This window comes from Triplophysa rosa, linkage group LG20 (assembly GCF_024868665.1).
Source record: "Triplophysa rosa linkage group LG20, Trosa_1v2, whole genome shotgun sequence".
NCBI lineage: Eukaryota > Metazoa > Chordata > Actinopteri > Cypriniformes > Nemacheilidae > Triplophysa > Triplophysa rosa.
In genome coordinates, this window is record NC_079909.1 from 14,253,582 (window position 1) to 14,276,766 (window position 23,185).

The window sequence follows — 23,185 nt, forward strand, 5'->3', positions numbered from 1 at the left end:
GTTGAATCTACCAGTTTCACCTCGCTGTGACAAAGAGCTGAATGGGAAGCTGTCTTTTAATTCTTAGATGTGAGAGATGTGAAATAATGAAAAATGGACAGTTCAGCCAAAACTGTTCTTCTGCTGAACACAAAATATATTTAGAAAAATGCTGGAAAATTAACAATGGCGGTAGCCATTGACTTGCATCGGTTTGTGTCCATACAATAGAAGTGAATGAGTACCATCATTTGTTTGGTGACCAACATTCTTCAAAATATCTTCTTTCATGTTTGGCAGAAGAAAGTCAGTCATACAGGATTGAAATGACAAGGAATTTGCATTTTTGGGTGAACTATCCCACCAATGCAAACTATTGAACCTCAAATGTTTTATGTCATCTTAGATTTATCTTTCAATAAACTCAGTTTATTAGTTTTGATGATCAACAATTATACATTTTAGGGCGCTCATTTACATCATCAATTTATTTAATTGCATACAACAGGATCTACAAGGCTTATTTTGCATAAATTACATTTGGAGGTCCGAATATCCGATTGCCATGGCACAAAAATAAAACAGGTGACCATGATTGGCTAAAATAACACATACTTAAATAACACAAACCATAGTTTAAAAGACACATGGACCATTCATCATGCTAGAACATTGTATGTACAATAACGTGTGAAGCCAACTGTACAAAAACATTCTTAAATACAATTGCATATAAGTGTATTTGAGAACATGAAAATATGGGTCATTTTTATATACAAGGACTTATACAGTACATGTACAAAACAAGTTATGTTCACATAGATAACCAGCATAGAAATAAGTAAAATAATACCAGAGGTGACTGTTATCATTTAATCCAATCTAGCCAATATATATAGTATATATATAAACCCCTAGGTTTTTAAATCACAGTTTTTCTAAAGCCTTTCTTTAGGAGAATGTGGGTCTGCGGGCTATTCGAACCACATTATACGTGTTAAGCCCCGGAGCATCAAATCCTGGAGAAAGCCCATTCTTGTCAAAGACGTAGAAATTAAAAAGCTGCCCATCCTGAGCTTCAAGCGAGACCGATGCTGTGTTGAGACGTAACGCACAGGGGTATTCTTTCTCAAACACCACTCTGAAAACCCGGTCCACTAGGTAATTCAATTTTATGGTCCGATAACGCTCGGGGATGAGATCTTCTATTTGAGGTCCAAACTGCTGCATGATCAAGACGCCATCTGTCCCTACTTTAATCTCATAAAAAGTAATGTTGCCGTAAGTGTAAAAGCCCACGTATGGTGCGGGGTTGGGTGGTGGATTCAAAATACGCCTGGCTTCCCTGAAAGCTCTCTCCATGGCTGGAATTATATACGAGTAAGCCTTCGACACAACGTCTTGGTTCTGTGGCCTCGTGCCCGCCATTAGCACCACCAAGCCTAGCTTGAGGCGAGGGACCAAAGAGAAAGTTGCGGAGTATCCGTCTAAATCTCCATCTTTGCGGAGCACTTCATATCCCAGCTGTTCGTTTACCTCCCATGGAGTTCCGGTCCGGTTGGCGAAGTAGTCTTTATCGCAGCGGAAAAGAGGAGTTAGCATGATTTTGAGAGTGTCGGGTTCCAGCAGCTTTCGGTGATAGGCTCCCAGCAACACCATGGCTAATTTAGCCATGTCGGCAGCCGTGGAATACATTTGGCCCGATGGACGGTACCAACCCAGGTCATACAGAGGTGCCGTCTGACCACTGGAGTAGACCCCCACGGCCATTTGACTCTGGATACCAGGGTTGATGTCAAAACCAGTGTCCTCCATTCCCAGCCTGCCCAGAATGTTCTCAGCGATCCATCGCTGGTAGTTTACACCTACTACTTTTTCAGCCAGTATGTGGGCCAGCAAAGAGAAGGCCAGATTGCTGTAGTGACATCTAAGATAATATTAAGAAAAGAAAAGTTAGTTACTGCTTCATTCAATCACAAAGGCTTGTTATTAAGAGACGACAGAAACAGAAAGTTATTATCATCATCATGGTCCATAAGGCATTCTCCAAAACAATTGCCTTTCACATGAGCACAAATGATGTTCATTTAGAGTTGCTGGCAGAAACAAATATTGGTAAACACTTCACCTAAAGGAATGCGGAGAAAACATACTTAGTTCCTGGATCTGCAACAAGCACATCATCTTGCAGGAGGCTGACAGCAGTTTGGGTCTTTCCTTTCCATAACAAGTTAGTTGCACGAAGCCTTCGAGGTAGACCTGCAGGATAAACGGTGATCTTTATTATGTGTGTCAGTGTCACAATGTAACGCAGACTTTGAGTAAGTGCAGAATAGAGTTGCATTTTTACATGCAAAAAGAAACGGTTAACAAGGTGTCAAAGCATAAAAAATACATTGTTTTTTTATTTCTACATTAACCACTAAAGCTCTGGTGCACATTTTGTATTTTTTACACGGATTTTAAAGAGTGACCTACCCACATAGAAAATCGACAAAAATGTTTCATGCTCAAATGCTCAAAATTGTAACAATTTGACAAAAAATCTATGTTATGTGACTCTGAAGTGTTCAGAGTCGTTTCATGTAGCATAAAGGCGAAATTTATGGGACTGGCTGATGTTCTTAGCTTTCGATACCATATATGTCTATTTTTGTGCTCCACAACTTCATTACACAATATTCAATTCAATATTTATTTATCACATACACAGTCATATGCATGATACAACTTGCAGTGAAGTGTAGGTCTGGTTAACTATACTTAGACAGTGCAAGTAATAGAAAATGAGGTATTAAAGGTCCAGTGTATGGCATTTAGCGGCATCTAGTGGTGAGGTTGCGAATTGCAACCAACGCCTTCCTCCACCCCTCCCTTTCGAAGCACTACGGTGGCTGACACAGAACTAAGATGTCACGTTTTCGCTTCTTTGCAGAAGAAGCAAAACGCGCTCTGTAGAGCAGTTTGTCTGCTTAGGGATACTGTAGAAACAACATGGTGAATTCCATGTAATCGGACCCGCAGTGTTTGTAGATATGACAGCTCATTCTAAGCTATCATGTAAGGTTACCACTGAAGATATATGTATATTATACTGCATTTCTGTCAATAGATTCTCAAAAAAATTACACACTAGACCTTTAAGATACAAAATAACAGTGAGCAATTATAATATACTGTATATACTCTCTCTCTCTCTCTCTCTCTCTCTCTCTCTCTCTCTCTCTCTATATATATATATAAAGCAATTATAATAAATTATAATATATTTACATTTAAAAATGAGAATAATAGAATAAAAATTGGAATCTAAATAGAATATATAGGCTATGTATAGAATGTACATGTGTAGAAATAGAAAATCAGAATTAATAGGCATCTGAATAAAAGAAAAATGTATAAAAACTACAATCATAATGTAAACAGCATACAAACAGAAATCTTTAACCCACCACGGGGTTGCAGAGTTTAAGACTTTATACTGTAATTTCTGCATTGAATGGATCTTAATTTGTCTCAACCAGCTGCCATACAGCCACAGTGAGAACAGTAATCACAGATATGAAATATATTTCAAAGTCCTTTTTTTACTCTGAGCTTTTGTTTGCCATCAATTGAGGCTATTCAGACCTACTACAGTGTTCAAAGAAACACTCACGATGACCTGCCGGTCTGAATATTGCACACGCTGCGAACAAAAACTACTATTATTTATAATGCTCGGTAGTTGTGCACAACCACAACATTGCTCTCTTGTTAAGATTTCAACCAACTACTAAAGAAAGTAGAAAATCAAAGGATATGAAAAATGCAGAGGCTGGATACGTACCAGAAAGCTGGCTGGCCATTCTTCTTAGTGTTACGGAGGACGATCGAATTTGAACCTCACCGCTGTCCAGAAAGATAAGGCCATCAGTGACATATTTCAGTTCGGAGTCTTTGCTTTTGCCCAGGGGGTTCTTAATGGTGAATATGTCCACATATTTTTCGAGTGGGTCATCCAGAGAGCCCACCTTACCATCCTCCCATAATCGATATAGCATCAAAGTGGGAAACAGCTTGGATAGACTAGCAATTCTGCAACAAACACAGTTGATTCAAATGATTAGGTCTAAGAAAACAACATTTAATAACAAATTTAAATGTGCTTAAAATGAGATTTTTCTGTATTTTGAGAAATAATCAAAATCATAGTGAGCTTGTTTAAAGACTTTGATTGACATCCTTGAGAGACAGTTCTTAACAGTGTTCTATCATAAATCCCATTTACTTATCATCTATATATGAACACAGAGATCAAAACACCTACTGTAATGCATCAAAGGTGGATTACACAATCTTTATAAATACATTCCAGTCTAATAGTTGGAGCCTTCAAGACCCTTGAAAACAGAGACAGGGTTGTGTACCAGGTTATAAATACAGCAATATCCCTAAAAAGAGCAAGAGAAAAACAGCTCACTACAATTAACAACAATACTCTGTAGAAAGAAAGACTAGTGCCTATGACCAATAAAACCATCATCTGTATTCAAGACAATACAAACGGCAAACCCTTTTACTTTTAGTTATCGTCTTTGACCACAGCTACTGTAAACACAGCCCTCGAGTCCCTGGGGCTTTTTATAAACCAGAAAGGAAAATACATCTAATCTCTGTATAAAAGGGCAAATTCAAATGTGAAAGCAAAGGATGCAACAGAAATGCTTCTTTTACAAATAACCTTCTAAATCCAATTTTATTGATAATGAGATATATAATTTATTTGAGATTAATTTAGAAACGAATTTTAAAATTTTGGAGATTCAACCTATACATGGAAGTAAATACTAATATTACTACTATACATACACAGACTGTGTTTGAACGAAGAAAGGAAGGCATACTGTATACATCTGGGATGCCATAAGGGTGAGTGTGAGAGAAATTTCATTTTTGGGTGAATTATTCCTTTTTTCAGGCATACAGAAAGAATCAACATTTTCCAATCCAGTTTACATTCCTTGCCATTCAGTTTAGGTATATGCAAAAAGAAAACGGATGCCTGTCCGTTAATAAAAGAGAACAGCTGCAGTTCAGATGAGACAGACCAATATCACAACAAACTGAAAGTAATAAATGCAAAAATCTTAGAAACAACAAGTATATTGCAATGGATAAAATAAGGCTGCTTTTGTTCTTTCTGAAATGTCAGTTTCAGACAACATTAAGTGCCAGTGCTTGAAATGAGAGCTCGAATTAGAAGTGGATTTGAACTGATTAAATGGACAAATGTGGAGCTGTGTGCTTCTTCAGTGAAAAAGAGCTGCATGGCTCTTAGGAGTTGACAGCATCAGTACCAAATCAACCACATGCTACAAATTACACACAGACACTAAATTGGCAATTATGATAATGTTCTTTGTCTGTGACAGACACTATCAAATGTGAAGGGGATCTGTGTACCTCTGTCGTTGAAACCAAATACACAAATTTCACACTCACACAAAAAGGTATGGAAGAATTTTGCAGAAAATTTTAAAAACGAATCGCAAATTGTATTTACAAATGCGTTTTTTACTTGTGAATAAGTTTCAAACGCTTTTGATGGTATATGGGTCTCACTTTATGTTTTTAAAGCAACAAGACAACATGGATAAATGGGTTGGCCTACCTGTAGATGGTGTACTCATTTGGTGGTGGAGAGTTTAGATCACTCCCATTTCTCTTTCCAAAGTTTCCAGTCCACAGTACTGTGTCATTATAAATTACAATAGCAGACAACGCGGGCAGGCTGATAGGGTTGATGCTGTTGCGCAACATAAAGTCAACCTAAAAGATTAATATGATATTAGTATTATAAATCACACAGGCGAAATGATGCAAATAATCGAATCCATTGAATCGTTTAATAACATTTTTTTAAGTATTCAAAGATTTTAATATTACAAAATTAGTGTTTTCTTCTTAAAGGAATAGTTCACCCAAAATCGAAAATTCTGTCATCATTTACTCACACTGTTTTATGACGGTACCTGTATGACTCACTTTCTTCCGTAGAACACAAAAGTAGATATTTTGAAGAAAGCTGGCAACCGAACAGCGCCGGCACCCGTTCACTTCTACTGCATTGTATTGACACAAAACCAATGCAAGTGAATGGGTGCCAGTTAACAACATTCTTCAAAATATCTTATTTTGTATTCTGCGGAAGAAAGAAATTCATACAGGTTTGAAATGAAAAGAGGGTAAGTAAATGATGACAGAATTCTCATTTTTGGGTGACCTATCACTATAACCCAGCTGAATATGTAGAGAAACTTATTTCCAAACTTATTTTACAATTGCTTTGGAACCTGATGTTCCAAAGCAATTGGAACATCCAATTGCAAAGAGGAGATACAAACATGCACGGTATGTGGAAAATACAGAAATTACACCTTAAATCGTGTATACACATTGCATTACATCTAAAACAAACGATAATATTCGTTTTAGCTCTGTCATATGACCTCTTTAAACAACAGATTTTCAATGTACCACTGTCATGACTGCCTCCAAATATAGCAAATCATTATTACTGCAGCTTTTAAAATTAATGAAGCTGTTTCACACGAGTAATGGCCAAATGTCCAGATTGCCAATGTGATGAGCATCTTTATTATGAGCTGGTGCACTTTGCACTTTTTGCTTTAATGGAATTTGAGGTGTGAAGGGAACGTTTAAAATTCATGGGCGCAAACCTTGCAAGAAGGGCAAGTTTGGTTTTCAATCTTCACATGCTTACCTTTTCAAGTGCTTCTTTCAAAGTAGGAATGGGGTGTTCCAGAGTGGTGGGCTCGGGAAAGCGAGGGCACATTCGTTCAGATCTGGAATTTCCATCAAGATTTCCATCTAAAGATTGAACATAAATGCACACATGCAAAGAGTGAAATTATGTAAAGACTGATTTGCATTGATCCAGCAGACACCAAGAAACACCAACATTCTAAACAATGAAGATAAATCTCTCTTATGCTTTTTTATATTATAGATATAAACATTAATCATATAAAACGATATATTATTAACATATTCTTTTCGTAATTTTTGCTGTCACACCATAGCACACATGTACTGTGTATTTGTCAACTACATCGCTTCATTTGTTTTTCTGTAACCCTGCGTTACTTCCAGATCACAAAACTGTTGTTAGCACCTGAATGGGAATAGTAAAGCTAAATTATTAGAAACCTACGTGAACATAAATGAGACATATGTGTGCAGTGCAGATTAGTTTTTGTGCTGTATAAAAAAGAAAACAAAGGTGGTCTGACATTTTTAGCATACTACAGAAAGTGGTTATTAGGATTGATAAATCACACCCTGTGTAACCTTTCACACATGCACCTCTCACACCACAACAGGTAAGTATTGTGACAGTTGTTTATATTCTTCTGAAATTGTTAAATCTAAAAATGTTAATTAATAAAACTGTATTTATTAATAAAACTGTAAATAAAACATGTGCTGCTTTGACATTACAGATTTCAACCAGGGGTCTACTAACCTCTGAGGTTCTGTTAAGTTACCCCACTTAAGCAATACCAAAGTGAGCAAAAGTTAAGCATTATTGCACAGACAGTAAAAGTGTGTTGTATTAAAAATCTACTTTTGTTACATACCTGGCTCTAGTTTGGGCAGTTGGTACTGCCAGATGAAGCAAGAAGTCATAATGACAGATAACAGCAAGAAAAAGATCAAGCCCAGTTGAGTCCACTTCACCTTCATCTTGCTAGTTTTGGTCAGTCCATCTATGGCAAGTGCCGGGCTAGGCTGTTACCAACAAATACATATTAGTTGTATGTTTTTGTGTGATGTGCAATTGCAATTAAGTTAAACATATACATTGTCTAAACAATAGACAGTCTCAGCAGCAGCAACATAAACATTAAGTGGCCAAAACGTAACGTCTGGTAGACCTCCGCAAAGAATCAATAACTGTTGAGTAGTTTTAACTTAATTTAATACACAATAAAATATTAATATCAATTAATATTAATATCAATTAAATCGAAAATAAATTGTTATATTATAACCGAACAAACACAGACCGGAAGTAAACTTCAGGCCAGCATGTGCATCAGATGAAACCGTCTAAATGTCCTATAACAAAGAACGAGCCGGATTATTTTTAAAATAATCCATTAAAATTTAAAGCTCGTTGTCATTGTTTTAGCTTTTGTTGATGCTGCAAAACCTTTGTAAATGAAAGGAGATGCGTTTTGTCAGTGCAATTAATCAAAATTCTGCACAATTCTAGAGGCCTTGTATTCCTCATCTAATAAAACACCTACAAAATGACAATATAAAACAAGCCAAACAAGCGAATTCGATCAATGGTGTAGCCAAGGAGAACAAATTGTGACGTAAAACCTGCTGCAAGCAGCTGATCAAACTTCTCAACAACAAGACTAAATAACGAAATATATATCAGGGCACTCACTGCAAGTAAATATCCATTTGCACTTGAAATCCCATTACTCAAGAAGCCTTATGCAGTGAATCTATATTATATAGAGCCGTTCCGGTGAGTCCTACTCCATAACTGTCACCACAACATGGTCACCACTGGGAACACAAACACCTGACTCCGGCAATCTCCACTGTGGCATAATCCTGGCCACCAGATTCCCTTTGACAATTCAATTTCCCCCCACCCCAGCGTCTGATCTGACATCATAATCCCTAGATTTACCCTTTTAAAATCCATCAAACCAGAGCGGTTCTTTATGTTAATCCCTGCAAATCAGTTCACTTGACTTGTTTCCTGCTTCCAACTAGAGTGGCATTCCCTGCTTTAGGTAACGCCTAGGGCCTAGGGTGAATCCAACTTCAAATGCTGTGATAATATTTGAAATATTCTTTTATTCTAAACAATTAACAGTACAACGCCACAGGCAGATAAACCACACAATTTTTGCCAGACACTCTAAAACAAATCTTTTCAGGCCATTAACGAGTGCTAAATTTGGTCTTGACCATTTCACCCCTCCCACTTGTGGATAGAACATGTGAATCGTATAGAAGCCTGCGATTGGACCAATTTGGCCTGTGGGTGGAGATAAACCTTTGGATTAGGAGGAACACCGAGAGCAGGATAAAAATAAATACTCAACTGTGAGATTATTGGAGTGTGACGAATCCACAGACATTTTCTCTGACACCTGAAAACGCACATGAAAATATCGGAATGATCTAGGTGTCTCACATTACTCCAGAGTCACATTTACATTTTGACTTATTAATTTAGCACACACTTTTATCCAAAACAATTCACAGCTGATGAATGCTACATGAAACGTAAGTGTTGCGAAACAAAGCTTCAAAGATTGTTGAACAACATTCAAATAGAAAAGGAGCAGAGCTGTTTGATCAACATGTAAGAACGAATAATACATATCTAAGGGAAATTGTCTTGCTGGAAGAGGCAGACCACGGTTAAACATTCCTGAAGTAAAATAAATGGATGGGGAAGGGGAAGTGTATTTGCAAATCAGAATGAAAATCACAACGCTCGGGTTCACATTAAAGTAACGCGAGAGCAGACTCGCGGTACTATGATGTCATGCGCCGATCGGTCCTCGCAGCGCAGCTTCAAGTCAAACACATCTAACGAATTGACTACATCCTCTTTAAATGGACTGAAAACAGCTATACTTAATTTACGTGTGACTGTGGAGTAGTCAAATATTTTGCTGTTGTTTCATACTCTGGACTGATCCGTGTCGGGTGACACAGCGCAGAACAGTTTTGTTATTTTCATCATTCTAATGCATGTTATACGGCCTAATGGAAAAGATGAGGGAGAAAGTGTGAAACTCGATCTTCCTCGGTCTTACTTGTTTACCTGCTGAGCCTCGCGGCACCACAGCTGGTAAGTTTAATGCACCATGAGAGGACTGATGAAATGGCAACAAAATACAAAGTATGTTACATTGAGCTCGAGTGTGTGTGCAAGTAGGCGCGCGTGTGGTGCTTGGCTTTCATGATAAGCACAGATGGTCATGAACTAAATAATGCGTGTCAGAAAGGATCTGTGATAGCTTAGGAAGCTTCCAGTAATTCAACAAAAGACAATATATCCCAGTAGTTCAAACAGTCTTTTAGAGATTGGTAAATTATGTTTTTGCATTTCGATATTAAAAATGGCACAAGACTGTATGTTTCTTACCTGAGGCTGGACTTCATCCACAGAGGTCTCCCTCAGGACAACCTTGCTCCCCATCCCCCCCATTTCTGTGATCAAAAACAAAGCCAAACACATTTAGACAAATTATTGCTCTGTCAAAAAAACATATTTTTATTAAAAAATACTAAAAACATAAGAATATCTTTAATTTTCCTCAAGTTTCTCTTGGGCATTTAATAATTGAAAAAGATCCAGCAAGTATTGATGAGTTCAGCATGATTCAGAATGTTTATTTTTTTACAAAAAATCAGATTTAAAATTGGACATTATACAAATTGCTATTACATTATGCACTTATACGTTAACAGCTCAACTATTAGAGCATTGCATTAGTAATGCCAAAAGGTGATGGCTTCGATTCCCATTGAACACATATTGACCCAATGTAAATGCACTGTAAGTCACTTACAAAGTCAGTGGTGAACTAATCCTTTAACATAGACCATAAACAAAATAAGGTATATGCACGCGGGACGATGACGTACTTCCGCCAAATTCGCTGCCAGCTAGGTCACTTCCGCTCTCATAGCACTAAGGGGTTTTTTCACCAAGTGTGATAACAATGTGTTTAGTAAGAAAACGTTCAAATTTCGGCGAACCGACAGCACTACGGGTGAGCATTGTTAAGTGTCTCTGTGATCATCCATCTAGTAAGTGCAAAATCTAACTTAGCTTTTTTTCATATTTGTTTATGTACTTTCAAACGGATAGCCTGAAGTGTTCCTCCTTTTTGGTTATCGACGTATGGCGAAGTGTTTGAATAATTAGACTCACCTTGTTGATCGGAAACCCATGAAAACGCCTTGTTCCCTATGGCGCCGGATGTAACAGAGCTGGCAGAGATTTTAGCGGAAGGACGTCATCGCTCTGTGTGCGTATACCCCATTGGGAATTTGTAAACGAAACTAAATCAATTATTAATTTGTCTTTATACCAAGGTCTGTCTGAATGCTTGATTCTGATTGGCTGTAAAGTGTGCATTAAAACCGTTTAATGCTAGCATGGATTATCCCTTACTTGTGTACTGACAGTATCGTGTAACAATGAATTATGCACCATCTTATAGATCACGTTATTTATATACTTGTTGCTCATTCTAAAGTCTTTCACCATTCTTCCTGTTATCTGTAGCTGCCACCTGTGAATAAATTATTGTTTTGCCCTTTCATGCATTTCTGTGGGTTTTCACTCTATTATAAAGTCAATTGATGCTGGAGCAGTCCCGCATGTACTTTTACCCTTAAGGTAAATAAATGACATTCTTAGGCCTTTCACCATTTCTCAGTCAACTGAGCTCTGGGAACAATACCAAATAGATTTGATAAGCGTTCCAACCCTGAAAATTATATGCAGCTCTCGACTATTAATCCTCAAAATGTCAAACAGTATGACAAGTAGGTTCCCTAAGGGCTAAACATGTCCAGCATGTTGTTTTTTCACAAATATTTGCAGGTTGAAAACTAAACCAAAGGTGTTGTTTTGCGGATGAGTCAGTGTCCTGTGAGTATAGGGTTTAGTCTAGAATAAAATCATGTTTTTTTAACAGGATGCAACAAAAGATTGGAAAGCAGTACTTAACATTTTACAGTAATGGCAATGGACACAATGGAGACATTTTCAAAATTATTTTTAAATTTAGGTATTCTATCAATTAGAATTAACTGATGTTTTAATGGCATTTAAATACACAGAATTTATGGTTTCATGAATCAATAATAGTAAATTGGCTTGTGCTATATTAGACTGAGATATTAAGTTTATTATTGTATCTCTCGAGATGCTTTGTCCCTAGTGCTTGGGAATTATGAACATTTATGAGAGAGGACAAATTTAATATGACCCACAAGACCCCCAAGACTGGACAAAATTCATAATAGGAAAGATCTAATTTTATCTCCATTACATGCATGATTTTGTGAATTCATTAAGAGATTGAGCGCCCCCTACAGACTAATATGTCTTAAAATAGACAATTCTTGAACCAGATAATGATATGCTAATAAATACTGCACTGGAAAGTGAAATGCATCTGCTTTCACAGTTTTCATTTTGGATAATACAATACACAATACACAAAAACTTTGAATTCATTTTGAATTGTTTATATAGACCTCTTCATCAGATGAAAACATTGGTCCGATTCTGGTTTCAGTTTTTATCTATTTATTTATTATTGAATTAAATCTTAAAGATATTTTTTCAATCGCTTATAAATATTCTGTTACTTGTAATTTGTTCAAATGTTAGTGTAGTGTAGTGAAACAGGAAGTTCTTCTGGCCCAGCATTAAACCAGCGTTGTTTACATCATATGAAGTGGTCTATAATAATGCAATGCATAACTGTCTATCCAAAGCATAGTCTATGCGATAATGTGATAGACTTTTCCTGTTCTCTGTTTCTTTGAAGTTAAATGAGATTATCTACTGTAAATCTCTATATGAGTGGTAAATCATGATTCAGATAAAACCAGTTTATGTGAAATATAAAACCTGCTTTTAATTTTTTCATAAAACAGCAAATATTGCTGTCCTTGGCCAGTTCAGGTTATTGTCTTAACACTGCAACAATATATAAAGCAGTGGCTTATAAAAGAATCCATCTGCAAGGTTCACACACCAGACACCTCATACAGTACATGGCCCACATATTAAGAAATCTTTTATAATATATGACATGTAAAATATATGTTTTATGAGCAAACTTTTCTTTTGTAATGTAAAAACCAGCGACTTAAAAAACGATTTATTTAAAAATGAATGCAAAAATTGAAAAGTAAATCCTTTGAAATGACTTGAATATGCATTACCAAAAAAGAAGTCCTGGAATGGTTTATTAAACCAGTTTATTGTTTACAAAGGTTTTTTTTACTTTAATATCCTTAGTAACATTTTCCTCCATAGCAATTGCATGCATTAATCAAACATCAGCAAAAGCCTTACCTTTAGGTGAGATTTCGGAACGCTTTTCTTAAAAACAATGGAAGCGTTTTCATGCTCCACACACTTTCTCCTGTTCAACTGGCTTTATGTGAAGTCACGACAGATGTTGGTACCATGGGCATGGCTAAATCCTGCTTGTATCAGACCCAAGTTTCTGGATTATCTGCCATCTGCAACATCTGCCATCATTGGAGAATGGGCTGTGTGCAATGATTGAGTTGTAGTGTGAGGTCATTGTTTGTCTGAGTAACTATGATTTATGCATATGTGAAAAACATAGTGGTTGTTTTATTGCATTGCATATATTTTTCCTTGTCACTCTTCTGGCCTGTCTAAAACCTGCCACTGGATTTACAAGTTTTCATTGCAATGTTTTAAAAACATTTACACACACTTACAATTAAGAAGGCAGTTGTAGGATGGTACTCAGCTGGTCTAACAGGACATTTGTTTTGAGATCAAATATACAGTGACCTTCAAATGTATTTGGACACACAAGACAAGACACTCCTAAAAGATTTTTTTTATAACTTTCAAAAGCTTGTTTTAAAGGTCAAGTGAATGAAATTTGTCGGCATCTAGTGGCGAGGTTGCGAATTGCAACAGTAATCCTACTCACTCCACCCCTTCCCTTTCAAAGCACTACAGTGGCTGACACAGAACTAACGCGATGCGACAAAAGACAATAGAACGCATTAGAACTCATTATAATTTGAAATTTGTCCACACTATGCGGCGCGACAATCCCATTAGAACAAGCCGTGTGTTGCGTCGCACCGCGGCGTGTCCGGTGTAGACACAGTGTAAGATGTTGTCACGTTTTCGCTTCTTTGCCGGAGGACATATTTACAAAACTGCTCCGTGCAGTTTGTCCGTTTAGGATTACTGTAGAAACAACATGGTGAATTCCATGTAAGGGGTGCTGTATGTTGATAGAAATAGCTCATTGTAAGGTAATAAAAACATAAATTTTACACCTCTGAAGACATAGTTATGTATATTATATTGCATTTCTGTCAATAGATCTTCCAAAAAATTACACATTGACCATTAAGTGTCCAAATAAATGTTGGGGTAATTGTGAATAAAGTACAAAGCTGTACCTTTTAAGGTAAAATAGCTGTCACCCTTAGGGTTCCTTTTTGTACCTCTGCAGGTACAACACATAAAATGTTGTTTTAACTGTTCAGCAGTTACTGTTTCAGTAGTTGAAGTTAAAATGCATGTACCTGATTGCATCCCAAGTGTGTCATTTTGATTGTAGGCCAGTGACATCTGGAGATGAGCTAATATTATTCAGAGCCACAAGTGTCACTGGTCACAACTAACCTGAAGGCAAATAACAGCACAAGCTTTCTGTTCAGTCTGTCTAAGGTGTTTTTGAAGAGTGTTTGATGTGGTAGGAGAGCTGAAAATTGTGTTAGTAAAAATGTATCTATGTATCTCAAAACACATAAAGTAGGGATGCACCGATATGTAAATTTTGGCCGATAACGATAATTATAATTATTTAACACTGGAAGCTGATAATCGATATATTGGCCGATATACAGTATCTAAATATTAATATTACATCATCTGAGACTGAAACAAAAGGCAAAAAGTGGACAGCTGCTTTTATTTGAAAACATTCACTGCAGAAAACAAGGTAACCATTAGTTCTCTTTTTCCCAGAAAATCACGTACCAAGCCTACTTTACAGTAATTAAAGATTCTTTAACTTTTAAACTTTTCTGATATGTTTATTTCATAAACAAATTATACATGTTCTTCCAGAGCAACCCAGTAAAAATGTTTTTAATAGCCACATGTCTAACATGTGTCAAGACAGAAAGCATTCAGACAGCAGGCTTTAAAGAAATATGCGTTTGTTCCTATAATTTATACATTCATAAATATCTACATACTGTACCTACATTAACAATGTTTTGCTTATAAGTTAGTGAATGATCATGACAGAACGACAGTATTGTACTGGGTTTTAACTGTGAGTTGTGCAGTTGAAGTGGTTTAACCAGAGAAAATGATTCATAATTTATCGGCCTAAATTTTATTATCGGCCGATACCGATAACACTCAAAATGACCTTTTATCGGCCGATACCGATATGGACGATAATTTATCGTGCATCCCTAACATAAAGTGGTTTTGATGTATAGTTTGATTTAGAGGCAATTTAAAACTAATTTTCATTTCATAGGATTACATATAAGAAGATTGTACAGGTATCAAGGTATTAACCGTGGGTATTATCCAAACTGTCACAGAATTTGTCTGCATCGCTCATAATTATTCCATTCAATCACAAGTCAGGTGAATGAGTGCATTCCCATAATTGTTCTCATTGATTTAATAGTCTTGCTATGATGCACTGCTGAAATAAATAACAGAGTCATGTTGATGATTTGAACATCTGCCGTTTGCTTTGGACGTTTTCATCTCCCACTTCATTTTACAGGTGGACAGACTCGAAAGCAGATCTTAATGAATACTGCACACTTGTGTGTGGGCTGTAGAATAGCAATCATTCTTACAAAATAATCACACAGAGATGGTCAGCTGGGCTCTTTGTCCCAAAATATTGAGATATAACCTATGATTTGAGAACAGTTCATTTAGAAGCTGAAATGTCTATCTGCTATTCCCATTTGCAATTAAATAGGAGAGACAAGACAGATGAGACAGATTTAAAACTAAATAACACATGTGTTGCTATGTCAGTGAATTATGATGTTTATTTGATTAATTTGGGTTTCTATTGGTCTTTACAGCATGAAGTGAAGAATCCTTATTGACTGGAATAAATTAGGCAGAAATCGAACCTTTAATGAGACTAATTATGTAAAAAACAAGTCTATTTAATGCCTTTGTGTTTGCTTTCCTGTGCTGGATCATTTCTCTATACCTCGTCTCTGTCTGTACCCTGTCTCTGTTACCCCGGTCTACCTAAGTTAAGTTTTATTGAAGTCAAGTTTAGTTAGTTTTTTGTCATCTTGTTCTTGTTTTCCGCCTTGAGGGATTTTGAGTTATGTTTTGTCCTCGATGTCAAATAAAATGTTTTTTTTTTGTTGAGAGCTGCCTGCATTTGGGTTCTGTTTCATGCATATCATGACATGGTCATTGGAGCATCCTGATTTTAACAGGTCCAGATAGTATTTTACTATAGTGTAACAATAACTATTTATTGAAAGGCACTAATTTATTGGTTTCACCCAAAATTAAAATTAAATTTACTCACCCTCTTATCCTTTTAAACCTGTATACTTTCTTTCTTTTGTAGAACACAAAATAATATATTTTGAAGAATGTTGGTAACGGAACAACTGCCCTACTCATTCACATGCATTGGTTTTGTGTTCATACAATAGAAGGGAATGGGTACCACCGGTTACCAACATTCTTCAGAATATCTTCTTTTGTGTTCTGCAGAAGAAAGTCATACAGGTTTCAAATGTACATTTTCATTTCTGGGTGAACCATCCCTTTAATAAATGCATTTTGAATGTGTATCAGGCCATGATGCAGATGACGGGCAGTTAAAAAAATTACTATACAATTTTCCGCCAACAGATGGCGAATGGACTTTAGATATTGTCATACATGGAGATTTTGGAAGGGAAAACTTGGTGGCATGCTGCCCTCTGGAGGCCATTCTGTGCTTGCTTTGACACAAGTAACTCTATTTTTGCTGTTCCTATAATTACTTGTTTGTTCTCTAACTGTGTGCTGCTGAGGTTTTGTACCATCCCTGAAAATATTTGAAAAAGGCAAAAGTATAAAAATATGGAATGAATCCTCAAGCAGGTCACATCTCCAAAATTGAGTATCCAGGAAATAAAAAAAGACTTTAAAGTAATTTACATTTCTGCATTTGCAGACAGTTTTTTCTAAAGTGACGTACAGTGCAGGTATTCAAGTTTACTTGTGTGTTTCATAAAAATGAATCTAAAGCTGTTGGCTTTTACAAAAGCATTAGACTTCGGCTGATATGGAGTACTTTTATGATCATTTTTTATTGCCTTTTAGCCATTTTTTGGAGCTCACCAACCTCCTCCCCCATTCGATTTTACGATGCCAGAATTTTCATTTTTATTACACTATATTTTAACAATATATACAGTGACAGTTTGCAGATCATGTTTATTTTCACCGTTCACTCTAGAAAGCAAGTGATCACAATGAGTAGGACAGAAATTCAGTTTGTCATTTCAGTGTGGACGGTTTACGTCTGGATGAAATAAGCATTGGAAACCTCTCTCCCTCAGTCATTCAGGTCATCGCAGAACGTCTCATAGTATTTATTTCAGGGTGTTTTTGGAGAACATTCCAGGTTGATCTATGGTTCAAACTTCCATTATGATGACCTATCCGCCAGAGAATGCACGCACAGTCAGCCTCTTCTCAAATAAGCACCATGTGGCTTTTCACCAACGTCGGTGCTCCAGTCAACAAAATGCATGCTTGACATTTTCCCCCTTCGTCCAGAAGAAGTTGGCATTGGGATAAAAACAGAACGCGCTTCTTTGCTTTGCCTTACAGCCGTGTTCCAAATGTTGTATTTGCCATTTATGTGCCAAGAGTTGGCCGCAGTCGTCGTCTGCCGTCATCCACACGGATCCCACAGGGTTTTCCATCTCAGATCAAATATTTGCAATCAAGATGAATCCTTGGGGCGATAACAAGCGGATAAAACGTCTTCATTTTGAAGCGCTCGGTATAGAGGAAATTTTGCTATAGTATGCCAAAGTATTGAGATACCTATGTGAATATTTTAAAGAAGATCTGTAAACAGACTTGAACTAAAAAACTATGTTTTTTTATCAGTGCATTCTTAAGGAAATTCTGTTGAGTAGATTTGAGTTATTTAAATGTATATTTACTTATTACATCTTTGCGGTCATGTTTAAATTGGAGTTTTATGCCCACATTTTTTCAGTTTTGTATGAGAACGCCTAAACATGAGACGTAATCCCTTTTAAACCTACTGAAGCCGAGGAAAACACTCAAGACACCATTGCCACTTGTCTCTCAATACTACACAATGTTTTCAACCATGTTGGCCCCCTGCCTCATGCCCCAGTGGGCTGTAGTGAATGGCGGGTCTGTCGCCCGCAGTGTTTGCTGCCACAGACTCTACAATAATGAGGTGGAATGAAGAGGGCCTCTGCATCTCGCTTTGCCCTCTTGGGGCAAACCGAACAGACCACCTTTGCTTTTCAACGTCCCTCTCGCTGATTGCCCGCGCCTCCCGTTTTATTCCGCCGCCTTGACCTCCGAACTATTTTCAGCCCTCCGCCAGAAAAGTGGCATTTTGACACAATCTGCCCTGTGGGAGCCGACAGAGCTAGGTCAGACAACATGCACCAAACTATCCCGACATCACATTGTGAATGTGAGTTTGTGTGTGCGTGTTTTTGTGCAGCTTCCATAGTACTGTTGGTATGGCACACAAAAGGGGTGGAAACTCCATCTGTTGTGAGTGCCTCTTCAGGCTTCATGCTTATTTTGCTGCTGATGGTTGTGGAGATCCATTTGCAGATTTTACCGACAGTGTTATTTAGCCCTTTCATACACCCGATGTAGTACACTGAAATAAAGCAAGGCTAAGGCGTAGTGACCTTATACTGACAATTGACACATTGGGATGTATTGTTTATTGGGTGTTAAATCTTCTCACTTTCAAAATGTGAGAACAAACATTCTATGTAAAAATTATTTATTTTTTGTTTATATCTGACATCGTAAATGCGGGCAGTTGGTTTAACACCTTTCACAGAATCAGAAACATAATTTATATAAATCACTTTTGCATTTTTCCAATTATATTTTTAATTTATTGGGAAGTTCAAATTGTTGAAATTGTTTTTAAAGCAAAGTTTTCCTTAATCTGTTAAGTGAATTGTCACATCCATAAGGGTCTATATTCCTCATAAATGGACAAAAGATAACTAAAATAGTAAAACTATTTGAAGTTTAATAAAAGAGCCACAATTTCTCCATTTGTTGGGTATTATTTTTTCTTGTTTGTACATTTTAATTCACAGAAATCCTACAAAGTACTGAATATGTCAAAAACATGGCACAACTCTCAAAAACCTTTTTTTGTCACATCCATAACATCTGAATTTTTCTCTCTTTTTTAAATAGAAAATTTGTGCATCGACTGATGTTTTTATGATGTCTGGACTAGTGTTGTCACGATACTGGAATTTCTAACTTCGATTCAATACCTAAAAAAATATCGATATTCGATACCATTTTCGATACCACGGGGAATAAACTGCCATAGCAATAAGGCCCTAATAAGCAATAGCAATATAGGCCTTTTTAAATTTTATTTGAAGTTAAATTGAACAAGACTAGACAATGAGGTATATATTTTTACATTATTTATTAATTGTTAATCTAATGTTAATTTTACAAATACATTTACTATTTAAAATCAAAGTTGTATTTGTCAGTATTAATGGACCAGACCCTGTTGAAAAAACCAGCCTATGCTGGTTTGGTATGTTTTGATGCTGGTTTGCTGATTTGTGCTGGTTTAAACTGTTCATGTGCTGGTTTAAGATGGTCATATGCTGATTTAAGATGGTCCGTAGCTGGTTTAAGATCAAACCAGCATCGATCAAAACATACCTTACCCAGCATATACTGGATTTTTCAACAGGGGAGCTTACATAAATAGTTGTATTTTTTAACTAACATTTAAAAGAGATTAATAAATACTTCAACAAATGTATTGCTCATTCATTGTTCGTTAATGTTAGTTAATAGCCTACATTTTTATTTGGCTAAATTGGCTTTTATTCACATAGGCCCATACTGTAATCATTGATCAGCGCACATATAGACAGAAACGCAAACTTAAACGCAAGAAGTGTTGCAGAGACTCCGCATCTTTCTAACATTAACAACTTTTAACCGGAGCGAATGAGACGAGTGGATGAATCATTGAACAGCGCACACACACAGAGCGCTATGGTAAACACTGGAGTGCAAACGTGTATCACACGCGAGAACTGCTGCGGAGACTTTACCCGCACCAGCATTATTTCAAACATCAAATTAACCGGAGCGAACGAGACGAGTGGATGAAATCATTGATGAGCGCACATACAGACAGAAACGCGTGCATTAAACATGAGAACTCTTGCGGACTGTGTACTAACATAAACAACATATAACCAGGGCGAATAAAACGAGTGGATAAAATTATTGATCAGCGCACATACATGGATTGCTATGGTAAACACAGGAAGCGTAACGAGCGTGCACCACGCCAGATGTGTTACTGAGATTGGCCATCTTTTCTAACATTAACACTATTTAACCGCCGCAAACGAGTCAAGTCTGTGAGAGGAGGCGGGGCTCTGTTGTTATGCGTTCACGTGCAGTGTGTGTTAACTCACTGTCGGAAAAGAGAAAGAGAGCGGGAACGCGCAGTTGATATCGATACGTGGGACATGGGTATTGGAACCGTTTCAGATTCTTCAGTATCGATACTTATCGAAATATCGATATTTTTGACAACACTAGTCTGGACTATCATCAAGAGTTCCGTAAAATGTAAACAGATCAATATATTGGTAATAAATACATTCAGAATACAGAATTTATATTTCAAGTTTTAACTGAAAATGTCACATTCATAACACTGGAATTGCTCAGTTGTAAAAAATAAAGTAATTATTTAAATGTAAAAATAATATTCTAAAAAAAATTATAATATTTTAATTTATTTATAATGTTTTTATTATCAATTCTTGTAATAATAACATTTATGATTGCTTTTCAGTTGATTAAAAATAAGGTAACACATTTTATTAGTGACCTGGAAATAGTGCAAAATCTTAGGTTAAGAATAATGATTTGTTTTGACCCCACTCTTTGTATCAGTAAATTAATAACATTATTAATAATTATGATAATTATTAATTATTTGTCATGTAAATATTTTGATTAATTGATTAAAGCCACAATATGGAATATTTGGACCGCTAGATGGCGCACTTTCGAAACAACAACAAAAGGCGAAGGAATCATGTGACATGTCGTTTTCACCATCCAGAGGCGTATGGAGATCGCCCATCATGTTCACGGACAAGGTAATGAATTAATTTTATTTTATGTCATCGCAATGAATTAGCTTGCAAGAAACGTGCAATGTAATGCCACGTTAGCCCACGACTGATATTGGACTTTGTCAATTGATTTGGTAGCGTAATGCTACACAGTTTTACGTGTTTAAAACAGTCATACAGTCGTCGTTTAAAAAGTAAATTGGAACGAACCCACAGCATTTACAAGTAACGTTATTGGCTACATATTTTTGTGCGACATATACTGTATTTCATAGGGTAACTGCATTCATAACTATTCAAATAATAGTTTTTTGTAATAATAGTATTCTGTGCATGAGTATTTCGTGTACAATAAAAAAAATGTGCTTACCTGTTTATTAAAACACATGCGAGAGCGGAGTCTGTGTCGAGTCCAAGTTGGTCGCAAAGCTCTCTCCATTTAGAAAACGCTTTTATTAATATTAAAAAGGATATTAATCCTTGTTTTATTTCGTTTGTCCATAAGCCTGCTTGCCTCGTTTGGCCTACGTTTACACTTTTTTGGGTTTCCTTTCCTCGCCAAAGCGTAATCGTGATCCATAATAACAGAACAACAGATGCTGCGTCCCAGATGCTGTATAACCACTTTTGCATTTGTGTGTTGCCGTAGTTTTTACAACCGGAAACTGAGGGTAGTGCGGAGCACCAGATATTAAGTCGCTGATATGCGACAAATACAAGGGAGACAAGGGATGGGCCATTATTTTAAATAGGAATTTGTCTGGATTTGCACATTCTTGGGAACATTTGGGATAATGTAAGTACACAACTGCATGAAATATATCACACTGTGCAGGTGATTTTTGGATATTTCATAACAAAATTCTTCCATATTGTGGCTTTAAACAGAGCAAGCAGCTAGAACCTGAATCTGATTATTGCACTGAATAACCACTAGAGGCGCCGTTTCACACAGATAAGAGAAGCTAGACAGCCTGAGAGAATCGTCAAGAGCTGACTTACATCCAAGAGTCCAAAAGGGCAGTTCTCACCAGTTAGTGACCCCTGACTCACACCATTATCCAGTCTGGAACAGGGCCAGCGGGAGGGCAACATCAGTGGAGGCTTCTCTTCTGCACAGAACTATGCCAATGCCTAAAGCAAATATTAATGTTATGAACTGTACATACACTCACACGATCATGCACACTGTAGTGGAAGCGTGGATATTCCCAAATGCATATGTGCACTCTTGCACTCGCAATTTTTTCCCTACTACATTTGCATCAATACACACAGGCATGCAACCATGAAAATTCATCTGGAGACACAGTTTTAATAAAAATCACTCTGGCTTAGCCTTTGGTTTAAAAAATGATCTGCAAACAGTGTTAAAAAATCCATCTGTGCATTTCATATGCAATACAATCACAAAAAAAAGCAGAATGATAATTATAAATAATAATAAGCATTATTATAAAATATTAACATAAAATATAAATATAAACAAATGACTAAAGCTGAATGACTAAAACAAGTCAATCTAAGTTTTTATAGTGCACAACCCAAAAGTAGGAGTGATCTAAGGATAGCAGACATCTTGAAGTAATTTAAAAGTCTAATGTAGTGGACGGAAAATAATGGACATTACAAATGACAATAAAGAATCATAAAAGGTTACAGGAGGCCCTTCCAAGTGGTTTTCAAAGTGAAGTGAGTGTGAATCAAAACATAGAGAACCTGTTTTGCTTTCTGTCTCTGCTTCTTCTTTATAAAGCTCTTTGAAATGTCAGCTCTCACTATAAATCATGTATTAGATACAGCTGCTTTAAGATAAATATTTACTGCCCAAAAATCTGCAGAACGGACAAAATAAAAAACAAATGCTAATAATTTTGTTAATAATTTTTTTTGTCAACAGTGGGGGAGAAGACCAGTGAGTTGTTCATCACAGAAACTTGACTTATTTCCTCCCAAATTCCATCCATGTCTA

General features: G+C 36.5%; 1 protein-coding gene across 2 annotated transcripts; it reads right to left on the reverse strand.

Annotated features, from left to right (window-relative positions):
• Nucleotides 1–411: 411 nt before the first annotated feature.
• On the reverse strand, nucleotides 412–22,457 carry lactbl1b (lactamase, beta-like 1b). 2 transcript variants are annotated; one of them, XM_057361290.1, is made up of 9 exons: nucleotides 22,245–22,457; nucleotides 10,172–10,236; nucleotides 9,117–9,164; nucleotides 7,623–7,773; nucleotides 6,746–6,852; nucleotides 5,633–5,790; nucleotides 3,809–4,056; nucleotides 2,133–2,238; nucleotides 412–1,906 (listed from the first exon to the last, which is right to left on the reverse strand). In XM_057361290.1, exons 1-9 carry the CDS (start codon nucleotides 22,306–22,308, stop codon nucleotides 931–933), a joined length of 1,923 nt encoding a protein of 640 aa, XP_057217273.1. In that variant the 5' UTR covers nucleotides 22,309–22,457; the 3' UTR covers nucleotides 412–930. The 2 variants fall into 2 exon arrangements, with proteins under 2 accessions (XP_057217273.1, XP_057217274.1); XM_057361291.1 differs by lacking the exons at nucleotides 9,117–9,164; nucleotides 10,172–10,236; nucleotides 22,245–22,457 and adding an exon at nucleotides 8,444–8,930.
• Between the last annotated feature and the right edge of the window lie 728 nt (nucleotides 22,458–23,185).

Excerpts from the sequence above, each read along its gene's own strand:
- lactbl1b (XM_057361290.1), bottom strand. The coding sequence starts at position 22,308 with ATGTTGCCCTCCCGCTGGCCCTGTTCCAGACTGGATAATGGTGTGAGT. Across the intron at positions 10,237-22,244 it reads GAGTCAGGGGTCACTAACTG|AAATGGGGGGGATGGGGAGC; the intron begins GTGAGAACTGCC and ends TTTTGATCACAG. Across the intron at positions 1,907-2,132 it reads GTTGCAGATCCAGGAACTAA|ATGTCACTACAGCAATCTGG; the intron begins GTATGTTTTCTC and ends ATATTATCTTAG.